This window comes from Ahaetulla prasina, chromosome 8 (assembly GCF_028640845.1).
Source record: "Ahaetulla prasina isolate Xishuangbanna chromosome 8, ASM2864084v1, whole genome shotgun sequence".
NCBI lineage: Eukaryota > Metazoa > Chordata > Lepidosauria > Squamata > Colubridae > Ahaetulla > Ahaetulla prasina.
In genome coordinates, this window is record NC_080546.1 from 52,429,567 (window position 1) to 52,447,499 (window position 17,933).

Sequence of the window (17,933 nt, forward strand, 5' to 3'; positions counted from 1 at the left end):
GAACGCGTGCTCCCACAACTCGGTACGGCCCCTCCCCCCCGCCATATCTGCCTCTCCCACTTACCGTACAGATCGAACATCCCTCTAAACCTGGAACGTCCTCCCCCCCTGCCTTCAGACAAGATGGAATAGTGTCGCGAACTAGCACAGGGGCTGGATCCCTCCCCGACGGGTTCTCACCCCCACCCGTCAAATCCCTCCCCCCCCTTAAAAAACCCTTATTTAAAAAACGATTTAAAAAACCCCACAGATTCTTCTTCCTCGCATGCCACCTCTCCGGGTCCCAAGTTAAAGTTTTATAGGAATAGTTTTTGGTAGATTAAACCAATGGTATTATAGATTTATATCAGAAAATCTCCAAAGCACCTGAAAGTTTCCAAAGCACTTGAAGGCAGGATAAGAAAAAATGGATGGAAATTAATCAAGGAAAGAACCAACCTAGAACTAAGGAGAAATTTTGTGACAGTTAGAACAATTAATCAATGGAACTGTCGCGCCACGGCACTCTCTACAACCTTCGCAACAAAGCGAAGGTTGGAGACTGGACGATAATTACCCAAAATAGCTGGGTCCAGGGAGGGCTTCTTAAGGAGGGGTCTCACCACTGCCTCTTTCAAGGTGGCAGGGAAAACCCCTTCCAACAAAGAAGCATTGATAATCCTCTGGAGCCAGCCTCGTGTCACCGCCTGAGTGGCCAGTACCAGCCAGGAAGGGCACGGATCCAGTAAACATGTCGTGCCGTGAAGCCTCCCCAACAACCTGTCCACGTCCTCGGGAGCCACAGGGTCAAACTCATCCCAAATGGGCTCAACAAGACGTGCCTCCTCTCCCTCGCTTGGATCATCCCAAATTTGGTCCAGACCGTCCCTCAGCTGAGCGATTTTATCGTATAGATAACCGCTAAACTCCTCGGCTCGGCTCTGCAAAGGGTCATCCCGCACCTCCTGATGTAGGAGAGAGCGGGTCACCCGAAACAGGGCGGCCGGGCGGTTATCTGCCGACGCAATGAGGGTGGAGGCGTAGGAACGCCTCGCTTCCCTCATTGCCACTAGGTAGGTCCTAGAATAGGACCTAACTAGTGTCCGATCAGCTTCGGAGCGACTGGACCTCCAGGTGCTCTCCAGGCGTCTTCTCCGGCGTTTCATCTCCCTCAGCCCCTCGGAGAACCAAGGGGCCGGTCGAGATCTACGCCGGGTCAGAGGCCGCAAAGGCGCGACACGGTCCAAGGCCCCGGCCTGTTCCCAGGCCACGACCAGTTCCTCAGTCGTGCCGTGGGCCAGTTCCTCAGGGAATGGCCCAAGCTCCGTCAGGAACCTCTCGGGGTCCATCAGGCGCCTGGGACGGAACCACCGTGTAGGTTCCGTCTCCCTGCGGTGGTGAATGGCGGTTCGGAAGTCTAGGCGAAGGAGAAAATGATCCGACCATGACATTGGTTCTGTTACTAAATCATCTAATACCAGATCATTTAACCACTGTCCAGAGATATAAATCAGATCCAGTGTGCCTCCCCCCGTGTGCGTAGGGCCATCATTTACTCGAATCAGGTCCAAGGCCGTCATGGAAGCCAAGAACTCCCGAGCTGCCGTCGATGACAAGCCGACTGATGGCAGGTTAAATTCCCCATGACTATAAGTCTGGGGGTCTCAACCGCCACAGCAGCAAGTACCTCCAACAGCTCAGGCAGGGCTGTGGTCACGCAGCAAGAGCCAGGTGCGATCACCAAGCCCAACTGATTCCTATAGCCCCACCGCACATAGAGGATTCACAGCCGCAATCTGAGGAACAGTGGTCTCCCTGGGCTCTAGATCCTCCTTAATAACACCCGCCACCCCCCCACCCCTGCCTTGGACCCTCGGCTGATGAAATGCTCGGAAACCTGGAGGGCACATCTCAACAAGGGGGACCCCCCCCCGGGCCCAACCAGGTTTCCGTAATGCCCATAAGGTCCGCGGACTCCCCTGAATAAGATCGCAAATCAGGGAGCCTTATTAACCACGGACCGGGCATTACATAACATCAGCCGAAGATCCAAGCTCTGAGGATCATGGCCACCGAGGCAGGTAGGGACTGAGGGGCCGGAGCACGCGATCGCTTTCAGACATCGAACGCGTGCTCCCACAACTCGGTACGGCCCCTCCCCCCCGCCACATCTGCCTCTCCCACTTACCGTACAGATCGAACATCCCTCTAAACCTGGAACGTCCTCTCCCCCTGCCTTCAGACAAGATGGAATAGTGTCGCGAACTAGCACAGGGGCTGGATCCCTCCCCGACGGGTTCTCACCCCCACCCGTCAAATCCCTCCCCCCCCTTAAAAAACCCTTATTTAAAAAACGATTTAAAAAACCCCACAGATTCTTCTTCCTCGCATGCCACCTCTCCGGGTCCCAAGTTAAAGTTTTATAGGAATAGTTTTTGGTAGATTAAACCAATGGTATTATAGATTTATATCAGAAAATCTCCAAAGCACCTGAAAGTTTCCAAAGCACTTGAAGGCAGGATAAGAAAAAATGGATGGAAATTAATCAAGGAAAGAACCAACCTAGAACTAAGGAGAAATTTTCTGACAGTTAGAACAATTAATCAATGGAACTGCTTGCCTTCTGAGGTTAGGTGCTCCAACACTGGAGGTTTTTAAGAAGAGATATTTGTTTGTAAAGGTATAGGATTTCCTGCTTGAGCAGAGGGTTGGACTAGAAGATCTCCAAGGTCCTTTCCAAGTTCCCCTCACCGTTTTATTGAAACTGCTACACAAATATTTTAAATTAAAGAAAAATCCGGTATCACTTTTTCACAGTTCCTGTCTTTCTGTGGCCTTTGTTTGCACTGCATTTCCTCCCCCCCCCCTCGTCAAATTAATCATTGATTTTTAAACCGGTGTAACAACAACAGTCTCTTCCACTTCAAGATAAAGTCCGGTTACCAAGAATTTTTTTCTTCCTTTTTTGCTTAGGAAAGTACCAGCCAGGAGTTGATAAAGCAGATCCAAAGACATGGAAGGCCAATTTTCGATGTGCGATGAATTCCTTGCCAGACATAGAAGAAGTTAAAGACAAAAGCATCAAGAAAGGGAACAATGCTTTTAGAGTGTATCGGATGCTGCCGTTATCTGAGAGGCCTTCTAAGAAAGGTAAATGAAAGGATTGTGGTAATTAGTAACTTGTTGGACAACAGCTAACTGCTTTTTATGAGATTTCTCAATATATCAAGACTCCAGTTCACAGAATTTCCACTTGATCAAAACAAATAAAGCTTACAACCTCAATACACTTAGGGAACTAGAGGAGAAAGCTGGGAAAAGACAGATGAGATGCATGTGGATCAATAGGCAGGTATTCTTTCTTGGTCACAGGCACATCTATTAAGTGAATGCAACCACCTAAAAAGAAGAAAAATAAAAATAAGTCTTTTTTTAATACTCATTTCCATACTGAAACATTTGACAGCTGTACAGATGAATACAAATGGTCTTGGCTCTGTCAGCACTTCATATGACATCACTGAATTCCATGGTTGTTTTTCCCCCCCATTCTTAAAACTGATAACCAAAGAAGAAAAGAAGAGTTGCGCATGGCCCAGCAGATGACAGTCCTGACTTAATTCCTGGCACCCCAGTTTTAAAAAAAATGACCCTTTTCAGAAAATGGGGAAAAGTCTTTCATTGCTATTCAGAATAGAAAATATTGTAAATTATGATAAGGACCCCTGCATTCATCCCTTTCTGATGTATCAATAATATAAGTTTGTATCAAAGAAAAAGGGAAGGATCAAAACCATGATAGCTCTATTGGTACTTTGCTCACCTCCCTGACATGAATAATTAAAAATGAAAATGAGAAAAAAATCTCATAAGATTTTGCAGAAAATTTTAGCTTCTTTTTTCTCCTTGCTTTGGCAGGTGGTGGTTAGAAAAGCATAGTATCTTATTACTTTGGAAGACAACTCCAGAAAGTGAAAAGAAAAACAATAATACTAGCTATTGTATTCCCAATGTAGAGAGGGATTCCATTCCTCATTGACATGGGAGATCTTGAAGAATAATGTCAGTTCTGTTTGTGTGTCTTCACATATTTTCAGTATGATTTAAACAAGTAGCATTTTTCAGGTATTACTGACCTGATTATTCTATTAAGTTCATGTGAAAAAATTTTATTTGCAAATAATGGTCTTAATTTTTGTCAGGAAATGACTGTAAATATCTTTTCTTATATTTCTACAGGAAAGAAACCGAAGTCCGACAAGGAAGATAAAGTCAAACAAATTAAGGTATTTTTTTTTGTTATCATTTCAAGGCTAAAGAAGATATCATTTCTGGATTAAAACATTCTGAAAAATTATTTCAGTTTATTAACACTTTTTAGCAAAAGGACTAAACAGACTTTTTCTTCACTAAACTTCATTCAGACATAATACTTGACCCAGCTGGAAAATATGCTTAATATAATTAGTTATTTTAAGTAATTGGAGGTGAAGATTGATCCTTTTCAGGAGCATGGTCTATGAGAGAGAACGCTCACATTTTACCCTCCCCACATGACTGGAAGAAATACAATCTACTTCTTCCAATACTACATTTCTAATAAGGAGTCTCCTTTTCTCACAACCATGATTATTGAAATGAAAACCAAAGTGTAGCAGAATTAGATATTGTTTGCTTCTGTTTTTTTTAAAGGTAATACTGGTTGATTTATTAGAACAGAACAGAACAGAATAGAATAACAGAGTTGGATGGGACCTTGGAGGTCTTCTAGCCCAACCTCCTGCTTAGGTAGGAAACCTTATACCATTTCAGACAAATGGTTATCTAATCTCTTCTTGAAAATTTCCAGTGTTGGAGCATTTACACCTTCTGGAGAAAGTTGTATTATAAGACACTATCAAAATATATTTCTAACCGTTGGATTGAGACCATTCTGCTGGCTCATGAAAAATATTGACATTTTTTTTGGTTATCCAATTTCTAGTTACTGAACTCATGGCAAACAGTACCATGATGCGTTGTGGTCTTGCATTCACCATCCATCTGTTCAGTTATCCCAGGAGTTTTTATGGCATCAAAAAAGTACTCAAATATCTCTAGGAAGATACAAAGTGATAATTGTCAGCTGGCTCTGTATTAAATAATTGTTTTGTCTTTGAAAGGTTAATTCTCATAATATATTCTGCACAAGGAATTAAACGGAGAGACCTTTCCCTTCCTCTTCTCAGCACGTGTGACATTAGTAACAGCCAATGCAATTATCTGACTGCATTTTCCAATGTCGATAGGCATTATCTACGAAGTTTCAATAGTATGTTTGCAGGCTTCAGAAACAGAAACAAAAATATAGAATTTTGCCCTATGAGGAGGCAAGAAACTTCCTCTTCAGGCAGCAGATGTTTATTTTATTGGAAAAAACCCAAATCAGTTATGACTTTTGTTTTCCTGCACCATCTATTTCTTTTTTTATTATATTGTACTTTTGCTGTGGATGGACATTATGGTTGATAGTTACACTGACTAGTTAGATACTCTGACTAAGGCACAGGTACTGGAAGGGCAAGTTATTCAATGTAATTATTATTTGTTATTAAAAATTATACTTTTAGTTAATAAAATAAGTATTTCCATTATAGACATATTATTAAGAAGTCTAACTTGGATACTGGGACATTTTCTTCCATCTCATGGTGTCATAGTTTATTATACATACAGCTTTCTGTATCAGCAACTAGAAATTGGTGGAACTTCTTGATGATCAAAATGGAGAGTTTTATTTCTATTATTTTCTTTTTCCTTGGAAAGATATGTAACAAAAAACTAAACCAAAGGGATGAACACAAACACAAGAATTCTTTCTTGATCTGGACTGCCAAATATATGATCAGAAATTGATTAAGAAAGGGGATTTCCTTGTCCATGTTGCATTTCTCACTTCCTGGGATTGGAAGAGCCTTGTGAACAAAGAATATATGCTACTATCAAAGGACATTTTGTGGGTGCCAAACCCAGGTGTTTTTATTGTATTGTGGTTAATGCCCAAGAGTGCCTAATTTAAGTTTTATGGATCTTATTTTGCAGGAAGTAGAAATTTGCATTTTAGTTCGAATCACTTGAGTTTATTTGGAAGGCAATGTTAAATATTTAATAAGAAGAGTTGTTGGAGACGGTGATACCTAGGATAATTTCTTAATGCAAAGCATATTTCTTAGAAGGCCTCAGAGTAAACTCTGTGCATTGCTCTTCTGAATGCAGACTATTTTTATGAATAAAATGGCTGGTGTTTCAGTTCCGAGATTGGACAGCATGAGACACTAGTCTGCTTCAATTTAGCCTGCAGAATGCCAAAGAAATGGTATGGGATAGGTTTAGCTGATGATCAGTCAGAAGATGACATATATTTCTGAGTGCCTATCAATGCATCATCTTTCCATTGCTTTCTTTCTAGCAAGAACCAGAGGAGTGCTCTTATCAGCTGAGTAATGGAACAAGCCCAGAATTTTCTAATTACTGCTTGTCTTCGACAATAAAAACTGAAGTTGACAGTACAATAAACATTGTAGGTAAGCAGCTGCAGTAGTCCAGTACATTCTTTTCCTTGTGTGGCAAACTTCTAGAGCAAGAATTTTGGCTTTGTAAGTTCAGTTTTCATACTGAACAGTAATACATCAGAAGTATCATAGCAACACAATAATTAGGTCTTGATTTAGTTAGGAACCTTGAACAAAACTCTTGGGAAATGGTAGAAGTGAAAGAAGAAATTTAACTCTTTATCTAGCAGTTATTTTTCTACAGATTTAGTCCTGTTTAGAGTAGGCCCATTAAAGAGTTAGTTAGTCAGAGTTAGTTAGTCAGGAGTGCCCCTAAGTTCCACTGTATCTTTCTGAGCATAAATAATGCTGCAGATCAGCAGACTCTGGATGGGCAACCCTGAACGTAAGATTTTCAGAATTTTTTCACCCAGGCTGAATTGAGAACTCTGACCTGAATGGGAAAATTCTCACTTTGGAAATCTTTCTTCCCTCTCTTGGGGCTTCCAAAACCCATCCTTTCTAATTTGATAATTCCCAAATGAGGTATTAGAAAACTGATCCAAGGAATACTATAAATATGACTAGATCCATAAAATCCAGTCTTCCTCGAACACATACTGTACATCTACCTTGGAGCTGGAATAGAGAAAATGTGCTATGGATGGTCAGGGAAAAATGCAAATCCTATTCTCTCTTCCTCCTGTTGGAATGAGCTTAACAAATCTTTTGGGTTTGTTGGAGATGTCCAAATGTGTTGAAAAACACAAATATGCTGGAGTGCTTCAAAACAGGGTCATTCTTTAGCTAGCATACATACATCTTTAACTGAAGAAAAAATAATACCTGTTCTCATTCAGAAAACTTAATGTTAGTACACTAAGTGATTAATATATTAGATTTCTTCCCTTTCTTTGATTAGTTCAATAGGAAGGTTATGCTGGCCTCTGCAAACCATGGGTTTGCCAATAATCACTTTCCTTCCTCCTTCCCTCCCTCCCTCCCTCCCACCCTGTCTTTTGCACCATGTTGCCTGCAGCAGTAAAAAGGTATCCCTCTATAGAATAGGAATAGAATATGTATAGGTATAGGAATAGAATAGAACAGAACGGAATGGAACAGAACAGAACTCTTTATTGGCCAAGTGTGATTGGACACACAAGGAATTTGTCTTTGGTGCAAATGCTCTTGGTGTACATAAAAGGAAAAAATATATTAATCAAGAAACATAAGATACAACACTTAGTGATTGTCATAGGTTACTAATAATCAAATCATACTAGGAAACAAACAGAACAATATAACTCGTAAAAATACTAGCAACATGGTTATAGTCATAAGTGGGTGGAGTTAGGTAATAGGAAGGATGAGAAGAATAATAGTAATACAGTCTTAGTAAATAGTTTGACAGTGTTGTGGGAATTAGTTGTTTAGCAGAGTGATGGCATACACATAGGAGCTTCATCTACTATCAAAGTTCTGAGATGCCCTCCCATACTGTTTGGGTGAACTCTTTAAGGTGCTATTGTAATAAAATATTCACAGCAAGCTAATTGACTGCAAGTGGTGATGGAGAAAGAATCAGTCTGGAACCCATGGCCCAGAAAACCAAATATTTGTATATTCACTGCCCATATGCCTTACACACAACATCTCTTTGTATAGTGGGATTTTGTAAACTAGATTCTCTGACGTTTTCCAATTTTATGGTGTGAAAATATGATAAACCATAGTGCATTCAGAATCACTAAAATATGCTATTTGTTCATATGACTGCATGTAAATCACCATTATTATAATTTGCCATCATATCCAGTTGTAGGAGAATCACATTTTGAGGTTGATTCTGGGGATCACATGATAGTTCCCAATCCTCCAGACGTTTGCCAAGTAGTAGAGGTAACAACAGAATGTGATGAGCAGCCCAGCTGCATGAGTCAACTATATCCACTACAAATTTCTCCTGTCTCTTCTTACGCAGGTCAGTAGCTTTGTAATACTAGAATTTTTAACAGATATTTCCTTTTCTGCTTAGGTTAGTTGGAAGAGATTTTACTGATGCTCTGGGAAAACCATTGTAATCAACATAAAAAAATTTCTTCTAAGAAAGAAAGCTGTATGGAAATCAAATATCAGCACTAACATTGAATGTTCCTTAAAAGTGCTTAAAATTAAATTTAAAAAAGCTCAAATCAATAAAATGTTAGTTCCTTAAAAGACAATAGCTAATTTGAAGAGCATTTAATCTTCATTTCACTTTTACATATAGTTTTATCTGTCTTTAAAAATGGAAATCATTGTCATTTATATGGACTCAAGGAATTAAGATCTTTTTTATATTTCCCTATGAGACATCTAAGACTCAGTCTGGGACCTACCATATGTAATGCAGCTGGTTTACCAGTGATTTAATCTTGATCTGCTATTATGCATAAAATCTTGTCATGCATTCCTTCTGTCAGTTATATCATAATACAGCCAAAGACCAATAATGTTCTGGTAAAACACAGTTTACTAGGATATCAATGTATCTTTAGTTGAAAAAAGCAGCCTTAAGTCTGGAAGTCTAGATCAACATTATCAAATAAAATGAGTTTTATTGTTTCTTGGGCATGGAATTAAAACATTACTTGCAGATAAGCCAATGTAATGTGCAGTCTCTATGAACAATCATGGCTGCAAATGCAGAAATAGTTGAGAGTTACCTCTTATCCCTGAAGGAAGTTTACACATAGTAGTGTTCGCCTTTGGCCCTCATATACAAACAATTCTATATCTTTTTAAAAAAAAGAAATTTATGGTTATTGATTTTAGATTACTTTTGCCCTCTGTTCCAGTGGCTAATAAGAACTAACTGGTTTTACATAAAACTTACTAGACGGATATAGAATTATTTCTTGGATATGAAAAGATGTAGTTGATGATGGTTAAAACAAAATAACTATAGTGAATTTCTGTTTATATTGGCTATTCATACTTCTGAAGAATTCCTCTTTTTATCCCTGCTTTGTCCATCAGAAAGTGAAACAACAAATAGCATCCCGAGTGACGAAGAAAATCCACAAGTAAGTAAAACATTTCCAGGTTTTCTTTTTAATATTCCAAATAGGTTTTTCTTCATTGCTTTTAGGAGTTTGTTTGATTTATTGATGTTTAGAAGGCAATATCATTTCTTTTCTTTATAAAGGTTTGCAAGATGTCTTATGACAGATGGAACAGTGAACAATAACATTTAGATACTACTAATACAGTGATAGTAACAGAGATGACGAAAGAAGTTAAGAAATGGCAAATGCAAGTAATCCTTGACTTAGAACAGTTCATTTAGTGACCATTTGAAGTTATAATGACTGAAAAAAGTGACTTATGACCATTTTTCACATTGTTGCAGCATCCTTGTGGTCACATGATTAAAATTCAGATGCTTGGCAACTGACTCGTATCTAAGAGAGTTGCAGTGTCCTGAGATCATGTGATCATCTTTTGTGATCTTCTGATAAGTAAAGTCAGTGGGGAAGCCAGATTCACTTAAAAACCATGTTATTAACAACTGCAGGATTCACTTAAGAACTGTGACAAGAAAAATCGTTAAATGGGCCAAAAATTCACTTAACAACTATCTTGCTTAGCAACAGAAATTTTGGGCTCAGTTGTCATAAGTCAAGGATTACCTGTAGTAGAATAATCAAAACTCTTCATAAAAAAAATCTTCCCATTTTCCAAAAGGATGAAAACTAGGAACAGGCTTTCCAGAGGGAGGAGTTTTTCCTTTTTCCTCAGCATCCACATTGATAAAAGGGATCCTGAAGGAAGCCACTAAAGACGGGCTCCTTCAAACAGCTTGGCCTTGTTAAAGGAGAAGCCCAGAGTGTGATGGCTGACCCATTATGCTCCAATCAGCTGAAATCAATCCAGAAGTCATGACTGAACTTCTAAGATATTATTGTTTCTGATGAGATTACTCTGTAAATATTACAGGAATAGGTTTAAGCATCTTAACAAGAACTATTTGAAACTCTATCAATAATAAAATGGGCAGTATTTTCCCTTCCCCTCCTGCTGCGATATGTGGCTTATGACCAAAGAGCAAATATGGTCCCTATTAAGTCACGGTATTAGCAAAATAATTTGCCCCTTCTTCCCGTTGACCCATATATTAAGTATGATGATTAGGAATTTTGTAGCCAGGTTTTCCTGTTCACAAAAGATGGAATAGCTTGTAAAGTACAAAAAGTATATACAGGCATTAAACATATATAAAACAAGCAAAAAAATAAAACTCAAATACTTTATATATAGGTAGCAGCAAGGGAACAGAAGCAAAAAAGGAATATGACTTTTTTTCAGCCCATTGTTCTTTAGATATATTAAAAGCAACTTCATCATTATAGCCAGCTTTTAGACACCAATGGACTGGATGTTGTATTCCAATAGATCGAGAAGGATCAGGTTGGAAATGATGTTTTAGCTTCTGAAATGCTATGACTACTGAAGGATCATGGCAGGTCCAGTAGAGATGCAACAAGTATATTAAATAACAGCCCTGGTTGCTTGGGGCAGAGATTTTTTTTAAGCTTCTGCTGCTGAACTTTAAACAGACCCAAAACTTTAACCATCCATAGTTAAGTTTAATTTCCAGATCAGCAGGCAAAGTACAGGTTTACAGATCAAGCTAAACCAATGAGTGATTTGCTTTGTTTTGGCTTTGCATGTTGGGAAGTCAGGTAATTTTGATTGACTCATCAAGTCTTAATTAAGCAAACTGGTTTAGCACAGCGTGTGAACCCAGCGAGAATGTCCCTTGAGCTCTGTAGCTTTGGCTGCAGTGACTTTTCTGTAAGGGATGTGAGATTTAGCAACTTCTAGGGGAATTACAGCGCCCGGTTTGTTCATGTTCAGTACTATGCAAGTCACATAGAATTATTCCAAGCCCATCTGAATACTTACTTGCCCAGTTTGTAGATTAAGCTGAAGTAGCTAAAGGAATTTAGCTCAGAGCCAGGAGACCATTTTCCAGACCAGATGGGTAGACCCGTGACTGATATTTCAGCATTAGTGAGCAGATGCTGCATGCCTTTTTTTCCCCATCATAGGACTTCTTGTACCACATACAACACACAAAAAGCTAGGCCAATTCTTTTCCTATTTTTGCATTTTCATTTATAGTGCAGTTATACCCATTGAATTTATAAAGCACTGAATCTGTACAGAAGGCATAATTCTTATATGGACTAGCAGCGGTTTGCAAAGTGCACGGGGCAAATAAGTTATCTCACAATAAAATTTAAAAATATAAATTTTCCAGATGTTGCAGCTATTTTGACATCTCAATGAGTGGTATTGTATGGAGGTATGCATACACAATAGCTGCTGCCTTTCCCTGGTAATCCAGTTGTCTGTGGAAGTACAAACGTGAAATAGCCTTGGAAACAACCTTGTGAGCCTTCCAAAGGATCTGTAGTTTTCACATTTGCAAAGCATGTCCTTTAAATACTTTAGACAATCCTAATAATTAATGGTTTGAGTGATCTATTTTGATGCAATATATATTTTCCACTTCAACTTGCTTCTTGTCATTCTTTGTAGCCATGATTTTATTGCAATTGAAATCAATCCCCAGGATAAAGTTATGGCCTTTTACTCACCAAACAACAAAATCTTAATGGAAAAGTTAAACATCCAGTTTGGGTTTCATAAGCTTTAGTGCCTATTATCTTTTATATATACAAAGCTACAGTGGGAGGATACTTTTTTGTTATATCTTAGTCAGAAGCTCTGTCTTTTGGATTTCCTGAGTTCACATGTGCTTGAACACAATGGCAGGAAGTTCTCCTAACCATGCTGCTGGAAAGCTTTTAACACATTGTACCTGGGAGATGAATAATATTTCTACCCAGTCTTATTCACGAGTTGTATGAGAAAGAAAGAGGAAACAAATTGTTCTCCTTTTTTTTTTTTCATTGTAGTTTTTCCTCTTTATTTTTGATTTTTTTAAAAAAATCTCTGTCTGCTTTTTGAATGATTATTTCTCTTTTCTGTAAAGCTGGGCCAAAGCTGAGCATTCTTGCTTTCTGCTGAACTTTATGAAAAAAGGGTAAACTAGGAGGTATGCGATGGAACTATATGGGAAGTTGAAACCTGTAACTTCTCGAAGATGGAGAGAAATAATTTACAGCTACAAATGGGGAAAGTTTCACTTTGCCCTTGGTGGGTTTTTTTCCTGGCTGGTAATATTTGTTTTGCTATATTTGATACAAGATGGGAACAGACCTAAATTTGAAGAGACCTGACACTTAAATTTTCTATAGCAAGTCCTTGGCTTACAACCACTTGTTTAGCAAACATTCAAAGTTACAGTGGCACTGAAAAAAGGATCATGTGATCAAAATTTGAGCACTTCGCAACCGGCATGTATTTACACCAGTTGCAGGATCCCAAGGTCATTTGACTGCCATTTGTGACCTTCCTAGAAGGCTTCAACCAGCAGAGTCAGTGGAGGAAAGCTGAATATGTTTAACAACCACATGATCCATTGAATAGTTATAGAGATTCACTTACATTCATGGCAAAAGAAAGGTTATAAAATTGCACTTAACAACTGCATTACTTTAACAATGGAAATTTGGGTCTCGGTTGTGGTTGTTGAGAACTACCTGAACATAGTTCTTCATTAATCAACTGTGACGCTGATTTGTATAGAAGCTTTATTCTGGTGTTCGTTAAAAAGTCTGAACAGGGTAATGTAAATTGGGCACCATGAACACTTGGAACTCTTGAGTGCCCCTGTATGCACATGCAGAGCTTTCCCTAAAGGCACAGAGATCAGATGTCATTGTTGGGAATAGGGTCAGTAAATACAGTAAATATGCCCAACTGGTCCTTCCATTAGCTTATGCATTGAGGGAAAAATGCCTGTGCAGCCCTTTTCTTTGCACACAAGCATTGTCCCAAGCAACAAAATCCGTATGGCACAAACTGAACTTGTTGCAACATGGTGCACAATTGAGGCCAGAAAAGTCTACCTTGTGTTTCACATACCACTGCAAGAATTCCGTCCTTGTCAGCACGTTTGCTCTTTTATACAACAGCTAACATGAGCAATATTAGATATTTTTTAACATGTTAGTGTAATCATCACTTACTGACAACAATTAGGATCAGCAACTCTGTTGCTAAGCAGCACATTTGCAAGCAAAATGTCATATGACCATGCCAATTTAACATTATTTCTGGTTCTTGTCGTTAAGCATGATATCACACAACTGCAGCTTGTAACTTCCTGCCAGCTTCCCAGTAACTTCACTTGTTGGAAGCTGATTGTGAAGGTTTGCAAATGGAAACCATGTGATTGTGGGACATTACAACTGTCATAAAATGTGTGCTGGTTGCCAACTACCTGAACTGTGATCATATGACCAAAGAGAGGCTATGACATCCATAGCTTGGAGAACTAGTTATAAATCCTCTTTTTCAGCACTGTTGTAAGTTTGAATGGTTGCTGAACAAATGGTTGGTAAGTAAGGACTACCTGTACACTATCTTGGGTATTGGATTTTTGACTAGGGACCAAGTTTCAAGTCCCCAGTTGATCAAAGAGTTGTCTGGATGACTTTGGACTAGAGCTGTGATGGCGAACCTATGGCCCCGCGTACCAGAGGTGGAACGCAGCGCCCTCTCTGTGGGCCTGCAAGCCATTGCCCCAGTTCAGCTCTGCCTCAGCTCCTGCCAGCCAGCTGGTCTTCGGGTCTCTGCCGTGCATATGGAGGGGGGTGCACATATAGGACGCATACACATCCATGGGGGCTGCACATGCCTTGCATTTTGTGGGGGTCGGGCACACACGTACTTTGGACACTCGGGCCGGAAAAGGTTAGCCATCACTGGACTAGAGTAACTCACAGGATTGTTGTTCTGCAGTTAAAATGAGGGAAGACTACCAGAAGCAGCGCAGGATACAAATACCATGAATGAATGAATAAATAAAAATACTCTATTGGAGTTAACAAAATAAGTAACTTGATCAATTCTTCTCTGCAGAGTCAACTTCAGTGGCAAAAGAAAAACATTGATGGGAAGCGCTTTTATACCAATTTGGTCCCAAGGAATTACCCACTTCCTGGTATGGCCACCTTTGTGACTTCTAACCAACCTGACCTCCAGGTGACCATCAAAGAAGAAAGCTGCCCTTTGCCTTATAGCAGCTCATGGCCTTCTTTTACAGATCACCCTCTCCAACAGATAGTTTGCTCTGCTTCTACCAGTTATACTAGCAGGCCTCCAGATCATGAAAACCGGGCAAGTGTCATCAAGAAAACCTCAGATATCACTCAGTCAAGAGTCAAGAGCAGCTAAGCCATTCATTGATATGTTCCTGGGAGATGATATCTTATGGCTTTGAGGAGCATATCTACAAATTTAAGGAAAACTTGGATAGTACAGGATATGACTGGGTATCAACTCCATCACTGGAGCATCTTAAACTCAGGACTCCGGTCATCAGAATGTTGGAGTTCCAAGATTACAGTCCAGGGAATGGAGGTTCACTTAGAAGTGTGTCGCCAAGCTTCCTCAAGCATCCCTCCAAACAGAAGCACTTCATTTCTTGCAGCCATCATAATGAACTCCAAACCTTTGGAAGGAAAGAAAATGTGAACTCGCTGGATTTTTTTTTCTGCAGAATCTATTGTTAATATGTACATAATGCAGCACTAGCAATATTGCAGTCTGCTTTCGCACCTTATTAAAAAAATAGCACTTGCAAAAAAGGCCTTTTATTAATTAATGGCACATTTAAAGCTCCAGGTTTGATCTTTCTGAGGGCTTTTCTGACATATGTAGCCTTGGAATCTGGAAATATGAATTAAAAAGGAAGGTAAAACTTCCCATGTACATTTCACAGATTGTTTGAAGAGTGCTTGTCTTATTTGTGTCTAATCTGCTATGCTTGAAATCTGTGTGGTACAATAGAAGAAAATATATTACAGATATATTATGCAAATTCCTAGGTTTTAAAGAAAATTTTCCCTAATTCTAACCAGAGTAAGCTTTTTTATTTTTTTATACAGTGGAATATTTTATTCAAAGTAAAATTCTAAAGTGAATATAATTGTTTCAAGTTTTTTATCTTTTCTACAGCAAATTTATAATTTTACAATTTAGTGTTTGGTTGTCAGCAGCTATCACATCTTTGTGGCACATTTCTTTTTTCATTTTCTCCCTCTCTTCCTCTCTTTTTCTCTTTTTTACAATTTGTAAAGGTGAAATAATGAGTTTTATGTAGCAATCAAAATATCCTGTGGATTAATAATAAATATTACATATAGCTAAGTTTTAAATAAATACTTTGTCTACATTTATGAAATGCTTAAAATCATATAAGGGGTGAGTTGAGAAATATTGTGATGAGCAACAAACTTGAGCAAGGAGAAGAGAATGGTGAATACCCGGGCTCAAAAATTGTATCAAAACACAAATATTTAACAAAACGCCATGGAATTCAATCAGAGAATTATATTCAGCAGGTCCTGAAATAAAATGAATGCTATTTCCTAGTTTTTAAACATGAAACATGTTAAATGGCCTCATGAGCCTACTTTCAAATAAAATACTTCATATTTAATTTATTCATTGCTAAAAGTACGCAATGTATCATTTTCTTCCAGAATTTCAAAAACATACACTGAGGGTTGAGATACTTTGCAATTGACCTGGAAAATCATCATGACATTCCTTCTGATTTCCTCACCACAAATAGATCCTACTGCTTTAAAGAAGGGCAGTGCTCCGAGTCCCGCCCCAAATATCATGTCACACTTTTTCAGAATAATGTTTGAAGCACACAGAGCCCTAGTTTATATCCATCTTGCAGAGCAGGACATCTTTATACCTACTTTGGAAGTTCAGTATCAAAAGTGTTGCAGAAAGACAGTTGTTAGAGCAACTTTAATGTCTAACTGGTAGACAACGTGGTAGCTTTAATTCTGGATTGTAATTAAACATAAAGGTTCCATAGGGTTAAGGTCCTGGTTATGATTTCCACTTATCCTCTACAACTGGATTAAGAGATTAACCAAAGAATGGAGTTAACAGCATACAATCCCAGCAAACAAATGTCAGGCATTAACAGTGGAAAATGTTTAAAAAGATAACAAGAATAGGAACAAATTAGACGAGACATAAAACACCTTCAAACTTGAAGATTATACTTGGTTTATTTTTTAAGACCATTAAAAACATGAAACAAATATAGAAATTCATTTTATGAAAAGATATTTAGCCTAGAAATACTGAAAACATGCAAGGGGTTTTGTCTGGTTAGTGGAATTAATGGGCATCGGTGGAATAGATTTAACTTCCAGGGCCAATTTGGAAAAAGCTTGGCTGCATGTAGAAAAGTAGGATAACCAGAAGTTTGCTCACAGTGTTGAGCATCTCCCGTTCAATAACTATTTTTGAAAGATCTCTTTCTTTGCTTAGTGCACATCAAGAAATTTAGATAGATCTACCTTGTGCTTATACCTAAGTTATGGTTATTATTGTATATAATAATATATGGTAAATCTTTCAAATAGTTACTTGAACTCTATGTTGGCCTTTGACTATGCACAGAAATATTTTTCACATGAATAGTTCCCAAATGGGGCCTGACAATCTGATGGGTTACAAAGATTTTTCTTAGTCTGGGTATCAAAAATCTCACAATATTGCATTCTTGTTTGAAATCTCATGTAATTTGAGCATACTTGTCTCAAACCATGCAATATTTCAACCAAGAATACCAAAATACTGTGAGATCGAATGATTATGAGATCAGTAACTATACTTCTCTAAAAAAATTAAAGATTTCACATTTGCTGTGATGTCCACAGCCATCATGCGGTCTTCACTGGCTTATTCAATCCTCAAAACCCAATAATGATGTAGCAAATCTACATAAATGCAAAGGCTAAGAATTGCTCTTCAAAGATTTTTTTTTTTTACCGAAACAAATTTTTAATTCAAATGTAAAACATATCAACAAAACAATTGTTTCAAATGTTTTTCTATTATTTTCTATTCATTTTAACCAAAAAAATTGACTTGCATCAGAGGTCAAAGACAATTCCTATGTTTCTATAAAACATTAAACTTGGTTGTAGATTGTTTTATGTGTAAATTTCAAAGTACAGTTTTTAACACTCCCCAAATGGGAAAGTTGAAATAAAATTTTGTTTTATAAAGTAGTAAAATAAGCATGGTTGGTTTAAGAAGTTCAGTTTGATTTGCTATCATTTGCATTAATCATCTGTGGATAGATGAAAAACTGGTGTGGTACTCTAAAAATAAAATACAAACAAGTTAAGAAATTGAAAAGTAAGTCTTCTTTTGCAGACAACATCTGGCCATAAGTGTTGGTACCATAGATAAGTGTTTCCAACTAATATA

General features: G+C 38.3%; 1 protein-coding gene across 4 annotated transcripts in view; it reads left to right on the forward strand.

Moving 5' to 3' along the window:
• IRF2 (interferon regulatory factor 2) overlaps nt 1–15,733 on the forward strand; it is a 42,973-nt gene extending 27,240 nt beyond the window's left edge. For all 4 annotated transcript variants that reach the window (XM_058192761.1, XM_058192763.1, XM_058192760.1 and 1 more), the window contains exons 4-9: nt 2,953–3,129; nt 4,219–4,265; nt 6,428–6,542; nt 8,326–8,490; nt 9,528–9,574; nt 14,547–15,733. In XM_058192761.1, the coding sequence (XP_058048744.1) occupies nt 2,953–3,129; nt 4,219–4,265; nt 6,428–6,542; nt 8,326–8,490; nt 9,528–9,574; nt 14,547–14,861 (866 nt within the window). In that variant the 3' untranslated portion in view covers nt 14,862–15,733. The remainder of the gene's footprint in view (nt 1–2,952; nt 3,130–4,218; nt 4,266–6,427; nt 6,543–8,325; nt 8,491–9,527; nt 9,575–14,546) is intronic.
• Nucleotides 15,734–17,933: the final 2,200 nt, after the last annotated feature.